Source organism: Chinchilla lanigera, unplaced genomic scaffold, assembly GCF_000276665.1.
Source record: "Chinchilla lanigera isolate Chin_1 unplaced genomic scaffold, ChiLan1.0 scaffold00075, whole genome shotgun sequence".
In the NCBI taxonomy this organism is placed as follows: Eukaryota; Metazoa; Chordata; class Mammalia; order Rodentia; family Chinchillidae; genus Chinchilla; species Chinchilla lanigera.
In genome coordinates this window covers 11,298,864-11,309,181 of record NW_004955476.1, presented here as the reverse complement: position 1 = coordinate 11,309,181, position 10,318 = coordinate 11,298,864, and the positions used below count along the sequence as shown (strand labels likewise).

At 64.6% G+C, this 10,318-nt stretch overlaps 3 protein-coding genes across 12 annotated transcripts in view; all 3 read left to right on the top strand.

The window, feature by feature from the left end:
* The window catches only part of Pnpla2 (patatin-like phospholipase domain containing 2), a gene marked incomplete in the record, with an annotated part of 5,096 nt that extends 574 nt beyond the window's left edge, over positions 1 to 4,522 (top strand). Inside the window, 10 exon segments of the mRNA XM_005401809.2 lie at positions 10 to 305; positions 1,768 to 2,000; positions 2,079 to 2,144; positions 2,496 to 2,705; positions 2,968 to 3,028; positions 3,140 to 3,310; positions 3,412 to 3,544; positions 3,671 to 3,793; positions 3,872 to 4,143; positions 4,146 to 4,522. Of these exon segments, the coding sequence (XP_005401866.2) occupies positions 119 to 305; positions 1,768 to 2,000; positions 2,079 to 2,144; positions 2,496 to 2,705; positions 2,968 to 3,028; positions 3,140 to 3,310; positions 3,412 to 3,544; positions 3,671 to 3,793; positions 3,872 to 4,143; positions 4,146 to 4,360 (1,671 nt within the window).
* Positions 4,523 to 5,076: 554 nt separating this feature from the next.
* On the top strand, positions 5,077 to 9,829 carry Cracr2b (calcium release activated channel regulator 2B). 10 transcript variants are annotated; one of them, XM_013502951.1, is made up of 11 exons: positions 5,086 to 5,339; positions 5,539 to 5,625; positions 6,381 to 6,525; positions 7,227 to 7,392; positions 7,463 to 7,574; positions 7,819 to 8,002; positions 8,282 to 8,428; positions 8,513 to 8,603; positions 8,714 to 8,806; positions 8,902 to 9,068; positions 9,160 to 9,829. In XM_013502951.1, the coding sequence occupies exons 4-11, from the start codon at positions 7,231 to 7,233 to the stop codon at positions 9,566 to 9,568; spliced, it is 1,365 nt and encodes a 454-aa protein (XP_013358405.1). In that variant the 5' UTR covers positions 5,086 to 5,339; positions 5,539 to 5,625; positions 6,381 to 6,525; positions 7,227 to 7,230; the 3' UTR covers positions 9,569 to 9,829. The 10 variants fall into 10 exon arrangements, with proteins under 10 accessions (XP_013358409.1, XP_013358405.1, XP_013358404.1 ...); XM_013502950.1 differs by having other exon boundaries at positions 5,525 to 5,625; XM_013502957.1 differs by lacking the exons at positions 5,086 to 5,339; positions 5,539 to 5,625 and having other exon boundaries at positions 6,182 to 6,525; positions 9,160 to 9,231; positions 9,400 to 9,829.
* A 362-nt stretch (positions 9,830 to 10,191) lies between these two features.
* Cd151 (CD151 molecule (Raph blood group)) overlaps positions 10,192 to 10,318 on the top strand; it is a gene marked incomplete in the record, with an annotated part of 4,632 nt that continues 4,505 nt past the window's right edge. Inside the window, 1 exon segment of the mRNA XM_005401807.2 lies at positions 10,192 to 10,318.

The following is a 10,318-nucleotide window of genomic DNA, read 5'->3' as shown; positions in this document are numbered from 1 at the left end:
CCCCGCTCGGGCTAAGACGCCGCCTTGCCGCCGGGCGGAGCAGCGTCTCCGCCTCCACTGGCGGGGACAAGCCGCAGCGACAGCGACAGCGCACAGCCGCCCGCGGGCCGGAGCCGCGATGTTCCCCCGGGAGGCGAAGTGGAACATCTCGTTCGCGGGCTGCGGCTTCCTCGGCGTCTACCACATCGGCGTGGCCTCCTGCCTCCGCGAGCACGCGCCCTTCCTGGTGGCCAACGCCACGCACATCTATGGCGCCTCTGCCGGCGCCCTGACGGCCACGGCGCTGGTCACCGGAGCCTGCCTGGGTGAGGGGCCGGGCCGGGGCTGGGGCCAGGGCGGGCCCGGTGCGCTGTGCTCCGAGGGTGCCCGCCGGGTGAAGGCTGGGGCGGGCAGGTGCCGCCGCCCTGATGGAAAGAGAAAGTGGCCAGGGGCGGGACCAGAGGTGAGGAGGGGCCGAGTCGCCCCGTCCTCTTGGGCAGCGTTCAGCGCAGCCTGGGACTTTGGAGTTCCAGGCTGCCTTGGCCAGAGTCCCTAAGCGAGGGTGGCCTCAAGGAGCGTCTGGGCCAGTAGTCTGGTCCCTCCTGAGGGCGCTGGAGGAAGAGCCCACCCAGGGTCAGGGCTGGATGTGGGCAGCAGCTCACTGCGCTCTCCCGGCCCAGTGCCCTCTGGCCTGGCTCCCCAGCTGCGGCCAGCCTTCATGCCCATCTCGCATGGACAGGAGTGCCAGGGACCAAGCGCTCTGGGCTGGGCCTCTGTCACACATTCAGGCATCCTGCCACGTGTGCGGTGTTTACAGCACACAGCGTCCTCACAAGTCCTGGGAACTGCTGCCCAACCCCCAGCCCACTAGGTCAGCCAAGGTGACAGGGTGCCCTGTCCAGCGGGAGTCTGTCCAGGGTTCTCCCCTGCCGCCTTTCTGTGACCTCTGGCCTCAAGAGGGGAGGAGATGGGGCACAGCTAGTTCTCAGGGCATAGTAGTTCTCAGGGACCCAGGGCTCACTTCTGTGTTCCCCCATGGAGGTCTTCAGACTGGTGAGTGCAATCTACCCGTTGGCCTTAGGACACCCTATGGGACTGGGCCATTCCCACAGAGCTGCTACCCCTACCAGCAAGCTGCCTCCCAGTAGGCTTGGGCCTCCAGAGCCCCTGTGGTGTGGAGGGAGGGGCCCGGGAGGACATGGCCCTCAGTTTTTCCTCAAAGGTCCTCCTCTCCCTCGCCACTCTGGCATTGCCTGGTCAGCACCCGTGAGCCTCCGAGAGAGTGCTGGAGTGCCTGCCCTTGTCACAGAGGGCCAGTTTTGTCTTCTCAGAATATGGGCCCACTCCTTTCAGCCTGCTGTCCTTGGGCCTGTGGCCCTGAGCTGGCTGGTCTTCGTGTGCCTGGCCCCCTACTGGATCTGGCCAAGTGGGTAAAGGCTGAGCCTGGTCAGAGTTGAGTCTCTGCCTTCTCCCCTCTCCTGGGCTGTGTGCCATGCCAGGCCCAGTGACTCACGGGGACAGGCAGCTGGAAAATACCAGGCAGAGGGCAAGTCTCAGTCCCAGCCGGCCAGCCCTTGTGGTCTGCCATCCCCATGGTGGTGGCCTGCCTCACTGTACCTAGGGACAGATGTTGAAAGTCCCAACTGTGAACCCGGCCCTGTGGTGGAAGCCTTCAGGGTCAGTGGAGACGCCGCAGATATTTACACTTTGGGACCCTGGGCATGAAGCCGTAGCGTGGAGGTGCTAAGCCCAGCAGTGCTGGCCCCTGACTGCGGCCTGCTGCACTAGGTGAGGCAGGTGCCAACATCATCGAGGTATCCAAGGAGGCCCGGAAGAGGTTCCTAGGCCCCCTGCACCCTTCCTTCAACCTGGTGAAGACCATCCGGGGCTGCCTGCTGAAGACTCTGCCCGATGATTGCTATGAGCGTGCCAGTGGGCGGCTGGGCATCTCCCTGACCCGGGTGTCGGATGGTGAGAATGTCATCATCTCCCACTTCAACTCCAAGGATGAGCTCATCCAGGTGGGCTTGGTGGACCACAGTGGGGGCACAGGATGACCCCAAGGCCCTGCTCACCTGTCCCTCTGTCCTGCCCTGTAGGCCAATGTCTGTAGCACCTTCATCCCTGTGTACTGTGGGCTCATCCCTCCCTCCCTCCAAGGGGTGGTGAGTATCCCTACCCCACCCTGCCCCAGCGCCTTCTGAGGGTGGTGGAGTCAGCTGCTGTCTGGCTGGGACCTGGGATGTACGGAGGCCTGGGCCTTGCCCTGCCCCCCTGCCTGTTGCCTCAAGCACTTCCTGTTACCCAAGAAGTGGGCAGGCAGGCGGGTGGCCCTGGGGAGATGTGTACTTCCTGTGGTAGCCCCCCCAGATGTCTGGCCATCTGCTCAATGCCCAGGCCGGCTGGTGGCCAGTGCCCAGTAGGTGAAAGGTCCAAACAAAACAGCCACCAGGTGGGGCAGCCAGCATACCCCTGTCCATGTGACCATGTCTGTGTGTCTGTGTGTCTCCACAAAGCGCTATGTGGACGGTGGCATTTCAGACAACCTGCCACTCTATGAGCTCAAGAACACCATCACTGTGTCTCCGTTCTCTGGGGAGAGTGACATCTGTCCTCAGGACAGCTCCACTAACATCCATGAACTTCGGGTCACCAACACCAGCATCCAGTTCAACCTGCGCAACCTCTACCGCCTCTCTAAGGCCCTCTTCCCGCCAGAGCCCATGGTGAGGTGCTGGCCTGGTCACCCTGTCTTCGCAGAGCACAGGGGAGGAAGGATCCAGGGTGGGCAGCGGCCCTATGGCCTCTTCAGAGCACTGGGCAGTGCTGTGGCCTGCACACCCTCTGCCGGCAGCATAACTGGTCTCTCCTGCTTGTACTTGTGCTGGGTCCAGGACAGCTTGGTGGTGGTCACAGGGTGGTAGCTGAGACAGGGTTGCAGGGACTCTAGGAGGCAGAGCAGGCCACACCTGGGTCCCTCTGCCACAGGTGCTTAGAGAAATGTGCAAGCAGGGCTACAGGGACGGCCTGCGCTTCTTGAGGCGGAACGGTATGTGTGGCGTGCCTGGGCCAGTGGGTGGCGGGTCTGCATGCCCACTGTGAGCCAGCTGGCTGGTTGTGGCCACTGAGAGCTCCTCATTTGTCACCTCACCCCTACCAGGCCTCCTGAACCGGCCCAACCCCCTGCTGGCGCTGCCCCCCACCCGGGGCCCCAAGGAGGAGGACACAGAAGGGGCCAGCGGGGGCATGGAGAGGACCAGTGCTGAGGAGCAGCTGCCTCCGCCCATTGAGGACCACATTCTGGAGCACCTTCCCACAAGACTCAATGAGGGTGTGCAGGGGAGGAAGCAAGGACAGGGATGTGGGGATGCAGGCGCTGAATGACCCTGGGCTCACCCCGCTTTCCAACTGGCCACAATCTCTTGCCTGCAGCCCTGCTGGAGGCCTGTGTGGAGCCCAGGGACTTGATGACCACACTGTCCAACATGCTGCCCGTGCGGCTGGCCACGGCCATGATGGTGCCCTACACCCTGCCACTGGAGAGTGCTGTGTCCTTCACCATCCGGTGCGAGGCAGAGGGGTTAGGGAGGAGGCACCAAGGACAGAGGGCTGGGGGGTCATCATGGGTGGTGGTCACCCCGCGAGCGCCCTGTGAGACCTGGCTGCAATGCTGGCCCGTGCCTCTCCCTAGCCTGCTGGAGTGGTTACCCGACGTGCCCGAGGACATCCGGTGGATGAAGGAGCAGACGGGCAGCATCTGCCAGTACCTGGTGATGCGCGCTAAGAGGAAGCTGGGCAGTCACCTGTCCTCCAGGTGAGCTGCCTCACTGCCACACGCCCAGGCCCAGAGCCTCAGGGCCCCACTGAAGCCCCTGTACCCTCCTTCCTGCAGGCTGTCCGAAACCACAGAGCTGCGCCGTGCTCGGTCACTCCCCTCTGTGCCCCTGTCTTGTGCCAGCTACCGGGAGGCGCTGCCCAGCTGGGTGCGCAGCAACCTCTCGTTGGGTGATGTGCTGGCCAAGTGGGAGGAGTGCCAGCGCCAGCTGCTGCTGGGTCTCTTCTGCACCAACGTGGTCTTTCCACCAGATGCCCTGCGCATGCGAGCACCCACAGACCACCCCACACCTGCGGACCCCTCCGCCATGGACCCCACACACCCCCAGCACCCGCCGGGCCTGCCCCCGTGCTGAGTGCCCTCCGCCTGCCTGGCTGGGCCCCAGAACCTCCCTGTCCAGGAGCTCAGCTGCACTGGCCGGACCCTACTGCTGGCCTCTCCGGTTACCAGTGTGAAGTGAGGACTGGGACCCTTCACGCTGCAAAGAGGGGGTTCTCACATGCACCCACTAACCACTCACTTGCTGCCCTGGGTGCAGAACTCTAGTGTTTGTGCCTTAGCCTCCTCCCCTGCCTGCCCCGCCCAGCATAGGTTCCTCTTGAGAACCTCACACCTGCACCGCCTTCGTTTTTCTTGTTTTGCTGAATGATATGTGTGAAGAATTATTTATTTTCGCCAAGGTATATGTAATAAAATGCCACAGCTCAACTTTTGTCTCTTTTACTTTTTTTTTTTTTGCAGTACTAGGGGTTGAACCCAGGGCCTTTGCGCTGAGCTACGTCTCTAGCCCTTTTTTTCCTTCTTTTGATCAGGGTCTTGCTAAGTCCCTACATTACTTGGGCTTAAACTTGTGATTCTCCTGCCTCAGCCTCCCAAAGTGCTGGGATGGCAGGTATGCAGTGCTCAGCTTGCCTTCTTCACGCCAGTGTGACTGCCCCACCTTGCTTGGGGACTTGGTGTTAAGAGACTGCTCCTACCAGCTGGCAAGTGTCTCTGCAGCTGCCTGTCAGGTCTGCCAGGGTTGATGCTGGGCCTGGCATCTCTGCCAGCTGGGTGGGGTCCTCCTCCCCTGTGCCTTCTGCTTCCCAAGGACTCATCTGTTTGCCCCTACTCTGCCCTCAGGCTGTCTGGCTGACTCTTGGGCACAACTTTCCAAGGGCCAATAGAAATATTTGGGAAAAAGAACTACTGTTTACAAAAGGTGTCACCACACCTCCTCACCACACAGTGACACAGTGGGCGTGGGCTTACTCCAGGGCTGGACACTGGAGGGGCCTCCTGGAGTGAGGGCTGGGGACTTGGGAGTGTCTGTGCCACGCCACCATGGCCAGCACACAAAGTTCTATGCTTGCTCTTCTTCCCGGTGTCCCAGACTGCAGCATGCAGGGCCTAGGCCTTCCTGTCCCCATGCGCCTGGCAGTATCTGCTGCCAGTACCTCTGAGTGCTGAGGAGGGGTGCTAGCCAAGGGCAGTGCACCTGTCCCAGGAGTTTCCCGGTATCCATTGCCAGGAGGCAGTCAGAGCGGTAAGGACCCTTGGGTGATGGGTACTGGTGCCCAGCCACAGGCTCAGCCCCCGCCTGCCCCTCCCGGAAGGTGTGGGTGCTGTGGTGGCAGCCCCCAGCCAACAATAACGGTTGTAGGAGCTGGGGCAAGGGACTGGACAAGCCGGCCAGGCAGGTCCTGGCCCTGGTGCAGTTCCTGTCTCCAGGTCCTGTCCTATAGGCCCAGTCTGCTGTGGTTCCGCCTGAGAAGCAGAGGCAACACGGCTCCCAGGGCTGGTGCAGGCTGGAAGCACAGCCCAGGGTCCAGGTGGGTTTGGGTGCAGGCTGGGTGGGAGAGGGGACCCCTGGAAGTGGGCGGGATCCCCACCGTAGCAGGAGGGCACGCAGCTGTGTCCCCAAATGGAGTGCTGGGGGCCCGCAGGGTGACCTCCCTGGGCTCACTCACTCCCATCATTCAACGGCTTAGTGTTGCTAATTTAAAGGCCACTTCCTAGTATAAGATTTTATTATTTACAAAGTGGAAAAAACAAACAAAATTGGAAGTGTAGAGAATAAAACCTCCCAGCTTTAGACAGTCACTGAAGGCATCTGGTCTATTTCCTGATAGCTTTTTCCTGTACACATTTTGGCGACAACTGTAGCCTGGAGAATGGGGTGTGTGTGTGTGTGTGTGGGGGGGTGGTGGCTGGTGTTCCCAATCAGCGGCTACAATCCTAGGGCATAGGGTCCCTGGTGCCCAGGAGGTGGGGTCCGTTGCTGCCCCGGAGGCTCAGCTGGGACAGCCACTCGAGCTGCCAGAGAGGCGGGGATACGGTGACAGCAGAGTGTGGCTCCGCCCGCTGCCGGGGCCCACCAGGGTCCTGGCCTGCAAGGTGGCCAGGCAGACAGCACGGGGTTTGGTGGGGCGTGGCAGGAGTGCTTCCGGGAGCAACACAGGTGCGGAGGCGCAGCTGGCAGGTAGGGGCTCTCGCGCTGGTCCCAGCTGGGCTGATCGCGCTCCTCAGCCCAGGACAAGGCGGCCGAGGTGTGAGGAGTCCACGGCCCGCCCTCCTCCCGCCCCAGGCTCTGCTGCTGCACGGCTTCCGGCACTGGTGGACCTGAGTCTAGGGAGCCTGAGGGCCGCCAGCCAGCTCCTGCCTGTCCCTTCCTCTTGCCTGCCGCTGCCCAGGATCTGCTCTCTCCAGAGATCGCCCTTCCTGAGTCTTAGGTGGGGTGGTGTGGCTGGCTGGGTGTAGCTGTGGGAGACAATCCAGGGTTGGAAGTCAGAGGGCAGGTGCCTCTGACTGTGGGTGGGGTTCCTTTGAGGGTGTGGAAGGAGCCACAGGAGGATCTGGGATAAGACCCAAGGGACGAGTCAGGGGAGGGAGTGTTAAGTCCAGAATCTAGGGGTGCTAATAAGAGCTGGAGGCACCCAACATCCGCCCTGAGGCTGGGATCTTGCACCTGCCCTGTGGGGCCTGGGAGCCGGGTGGGAGGAGCTCACCTCACCTGCCAGCTGTCAGGACGCCAGGGCATCGCAGGCCTGGCCAAGGGAGAAAGACCTGACCAGGACTGGCCCAATCCTTCCTGGTCAGGCCCAGCTTGGGACCCTCACTCCAGGATGTGGTAGGGCCTCTTTCACCCCAAGGCCTCTCTTGCTGCCAGGCACCAGTCTGCCCTCCTCACCAGGGCTCCCACAACCAGCCCTGGAGATTGACACCCCCCTGCCCTTGTCCTACACTGGTTCATCCTGAGCTGCAGGTGTTCTCCAGCCCACTGGTCCCCAAGTCTGTGTCACCTGACCAGACCTGGGGTCCCCCAACCCTGCAGCAGTCCCACCCACACCTCTGTCACACCTTCCTGGTGGGAGCAGGAGGTCCTGAGCTGCACTTGCACCCCACTCTGCCCTGCCCTCCCTTGGCTCCACAGCCCCATGGCCAGCCCTGGGGAGCCCGGGGCTGTGGAGGCCCAGGAGGAGGAGGAGGGGGCCTCTGCAGGGCATGGTCCAGGTCCAGCGGTGCTGCAGCAAGCCCAGGAGCTCTTCCTGCTGTGCGACAAGGAGGCCAAGGGCTTCATCACCCGGCAGGACCTACAGGTGAGACCCGGTCTGCAGAGCCAGCTGCCAGGGCTGACTGGGCCGCTCACCCTGCCCTCCGCCTGGCCAGGGCCTGCAGAGTGATCTGCGCCTGACGCCGGAGCAGCTGGAGGCGGTATTTGAGAGCCTGGACCAGGCCCATGCCGGCTTCCTCACCGCCCGGGAGTTCTGTCTGGGCCTGGGTGAGCTGGGCCTCCTCCTCCTCACTTCTGCCCCATGTGTGGCCTGACCTTCTTGTCCCCCATTCGTACCCCTGCCAGACCCCAGTGGGGTGGGACCTGGCTGTCACCTCCCATTTCCAGGCCAATAGGACCAGAAGAAGGAACAAAAACAGGAAACCTGGCCTGGGAGAGGGCAGGATATGGGGGGTGGGGTGGTGGAAGGCCAGGGTGGCAAAGCGGTTCCTAATCTGTCCCGTGCCCGCAGGGAGGCTTGTGGGGCTGCAACCGGCAAAGAGTGTGACTCCCTCGTGGACTCCCGAGGAAACCTTCGAGTCGTGGGAGGTGCAGGGCTCCCGGGGCTCCCTGGAGGAAGAAGAGGAAGACGAGGAGGATGTGGAGCGGTTCTGCGCTGCGCTGGAGCAGCTGGGGGTGGCCCGGGTCCTGGGCGAGTGAGTGGCGAGGCAGCGGCCCGCCTGCTTCTGCTTCCTGTGGGTCTGAATGCGGCCTGGGGCCCACGCGCGTTCCCAGGCCCAGCCATCCGTGGCTGTCTGCCAGGGAGCGACCGGGCGTGATTTCCTGCAGAATTTGCGACTCTGGCCCTGGGTGGGGCGGGGCGCGCACGGGGTCGTACGTAGGTCTGGGAGGGAATGGCGCCCAGCAGAGTGAGCCGGGCTGTCCTGGACAGTGTTGTCCTCAGTGTGCGGGCCTCACAGTGTTGTCCCCTGCAGGCAGCGCGCCGTGAGGTCGCTGTGGGCCCGGCTGCAGCTCGAGCGGCCCGAGCTGCTGGGCTCCTTCGAGGACGTCTTGCTGCGCGCGTCCGCCTGTCTGGATGCGGCAGTCCGGGAGCGCGACGGCCTGGAGCAGGCGCTGCGGCGGTGAGGGCGGTAGGGTCAGCGGCGGCGGCGGCGGCGGGGTCTGCGGCAGCGGCGGGTGCTCACGGCTGTCGCTCGATTCCCAAGGCGGGAGAGCGAGCACGAGCGGGAGGTACGCGGCCTCTACGAAGAGCTGGAACAGAAGCTGCAGGAGCATCGGCCGTGCGGGCGGAGCCAGGTGGGCCCCCCTGCCTGGCCCACCGGGAGTCCCGCCCTTTCCGAGCCCTTCGCCCCGTGCCCCGCAGTCTCCTCAGGGGCGCCGAGGCTCAGGTGCCTCGTGCGCCCCAGAATTCGCCCCGTGAGGAGCGGAGGGGCCACCTGGAGCTGGAGCTGCAGAGCCGCGAGCAGGAGCTGGAGCGCGCGGGGCTGCGGCAGCGAGAGGTGAGGCGCCCTGTCGGCCCAGCTCCCCCGGCCTCGCGAACTGCCGGGCTGGCGCGGGTCCGGCGCTCTTGCCAGCATGCTCGCTGTTTCCGCAGCTGGAGCAGCAGCTGCGGGCCCGGACCGCCGAGCAGCAGGAGGCACAAGCCCAGCACGCACAGCTGCGGGGCGTCTTGGAGGCGCTGCGCGCGCAGCTGGAGGGGGCGCAGGAGCAGCTCCGCAGACTGGAGGGCGAGGCGCAGGGCCGCCGGGAGCAGACGCAAAGGTGCGCGGGCCGCTCCCCGCCCAGCCCAGCCCAGCCCAGCCCAGCCCAGCTCCGCGTTTGTGCTCCGCACTCGTCACATCCCCATCCACAGGGACGTGGTCGCCGTCTCCAGGAACATGCAGAAGGAGAAGCTCAGCCTCCTGCGTCAGCTGGAGCTGCTCAGGTGCGCTCAGGCCCAGCCCGGCGGGGCTCCCGCGTGCTCTCGGCCTCCACCCCATTCGGCCAGGAGGAAGGCCTTCCTGTGTCTGCCCGCTTATGGCCGGAGGGAGCGGGGCCCACCTACCCGCATCCTCGCTCGCCCCCTCCGAGCTCAGCTGCGCGCCCTCCTCAGGGAGCTGAACACACGACTGCGGGACGAGAGGGACTCCTGTGAGGCCAGGCTGCTGGGAAGCAGCCACAGGAAGCCACTGGACGCCGCGGGCCTGCCCAGACCAGCCTGCTGCTGTTGCTGGGCTCAGCCCCCTAGACGCGGTTCCGGCCACCTGCCCAGTGCCCGGTGACCAGCCCGCCTGGGCCCCCGCAGGAGCTGGTCCTCGAAGGCCACCTGTCCTGGGTGCGCGCTGCCCACCCAACACCCGCCCCCCGGGCTGACCTGTGGGTGGTCAGTGCCGCAGGGCCTCGCGTGCCCCTGCTATTCTGCACTCTGTCCCGCAAAAGAAAAACAACTGTGCACGACCCAATAAAGCGCGCCCTGCCGCAGTCCCTTGGCCCTCTGTGTGTCTGGGACCTTCTGTGGTGTGTGGGCTGTGATCCCTGTGCGAGTCCTCTTTGTGTCTCTGGTCTTGCACCACCCCCTCATCATCCGCCAGAGTTCTTCGGGCCGGGTCCAGCAGAGGTCCCGAGTCACCAGGGAGTACGGGGCAGTGACAGTCAATCAGCTACCGAGTCCGCTCCGGCCGCAGGCAGGGCCTGACCTTTACCCTCACCCCTGGCCCCACGCCGACGCCTCACGGCCTCCAGACTAGGGACCTCTGCGGAGACCGCACCCCCCCAGGCGTCCACCCAACACCCAGAGCAGCGCAAGGGCCCGCGGCGCTATCACCGCCCCGCTCTCGTCCGCTGACCCCTGCCGCCTCGCGGAGGTTCCTGGGATTGGCCTCTGGCTGCCCTCCCCGGGCACTGCCTCCTGTCTCGCGACAGCGCTCGCTGGGTGGTGGGCACCAGCAGGCCTCAGTTTCCCTGCGGCAGAGCCTCGTGCCGCTCCGCCGGCGCCCGACTGCGCCCGCGCGGGTCCGAACCTGCCCCGCGCC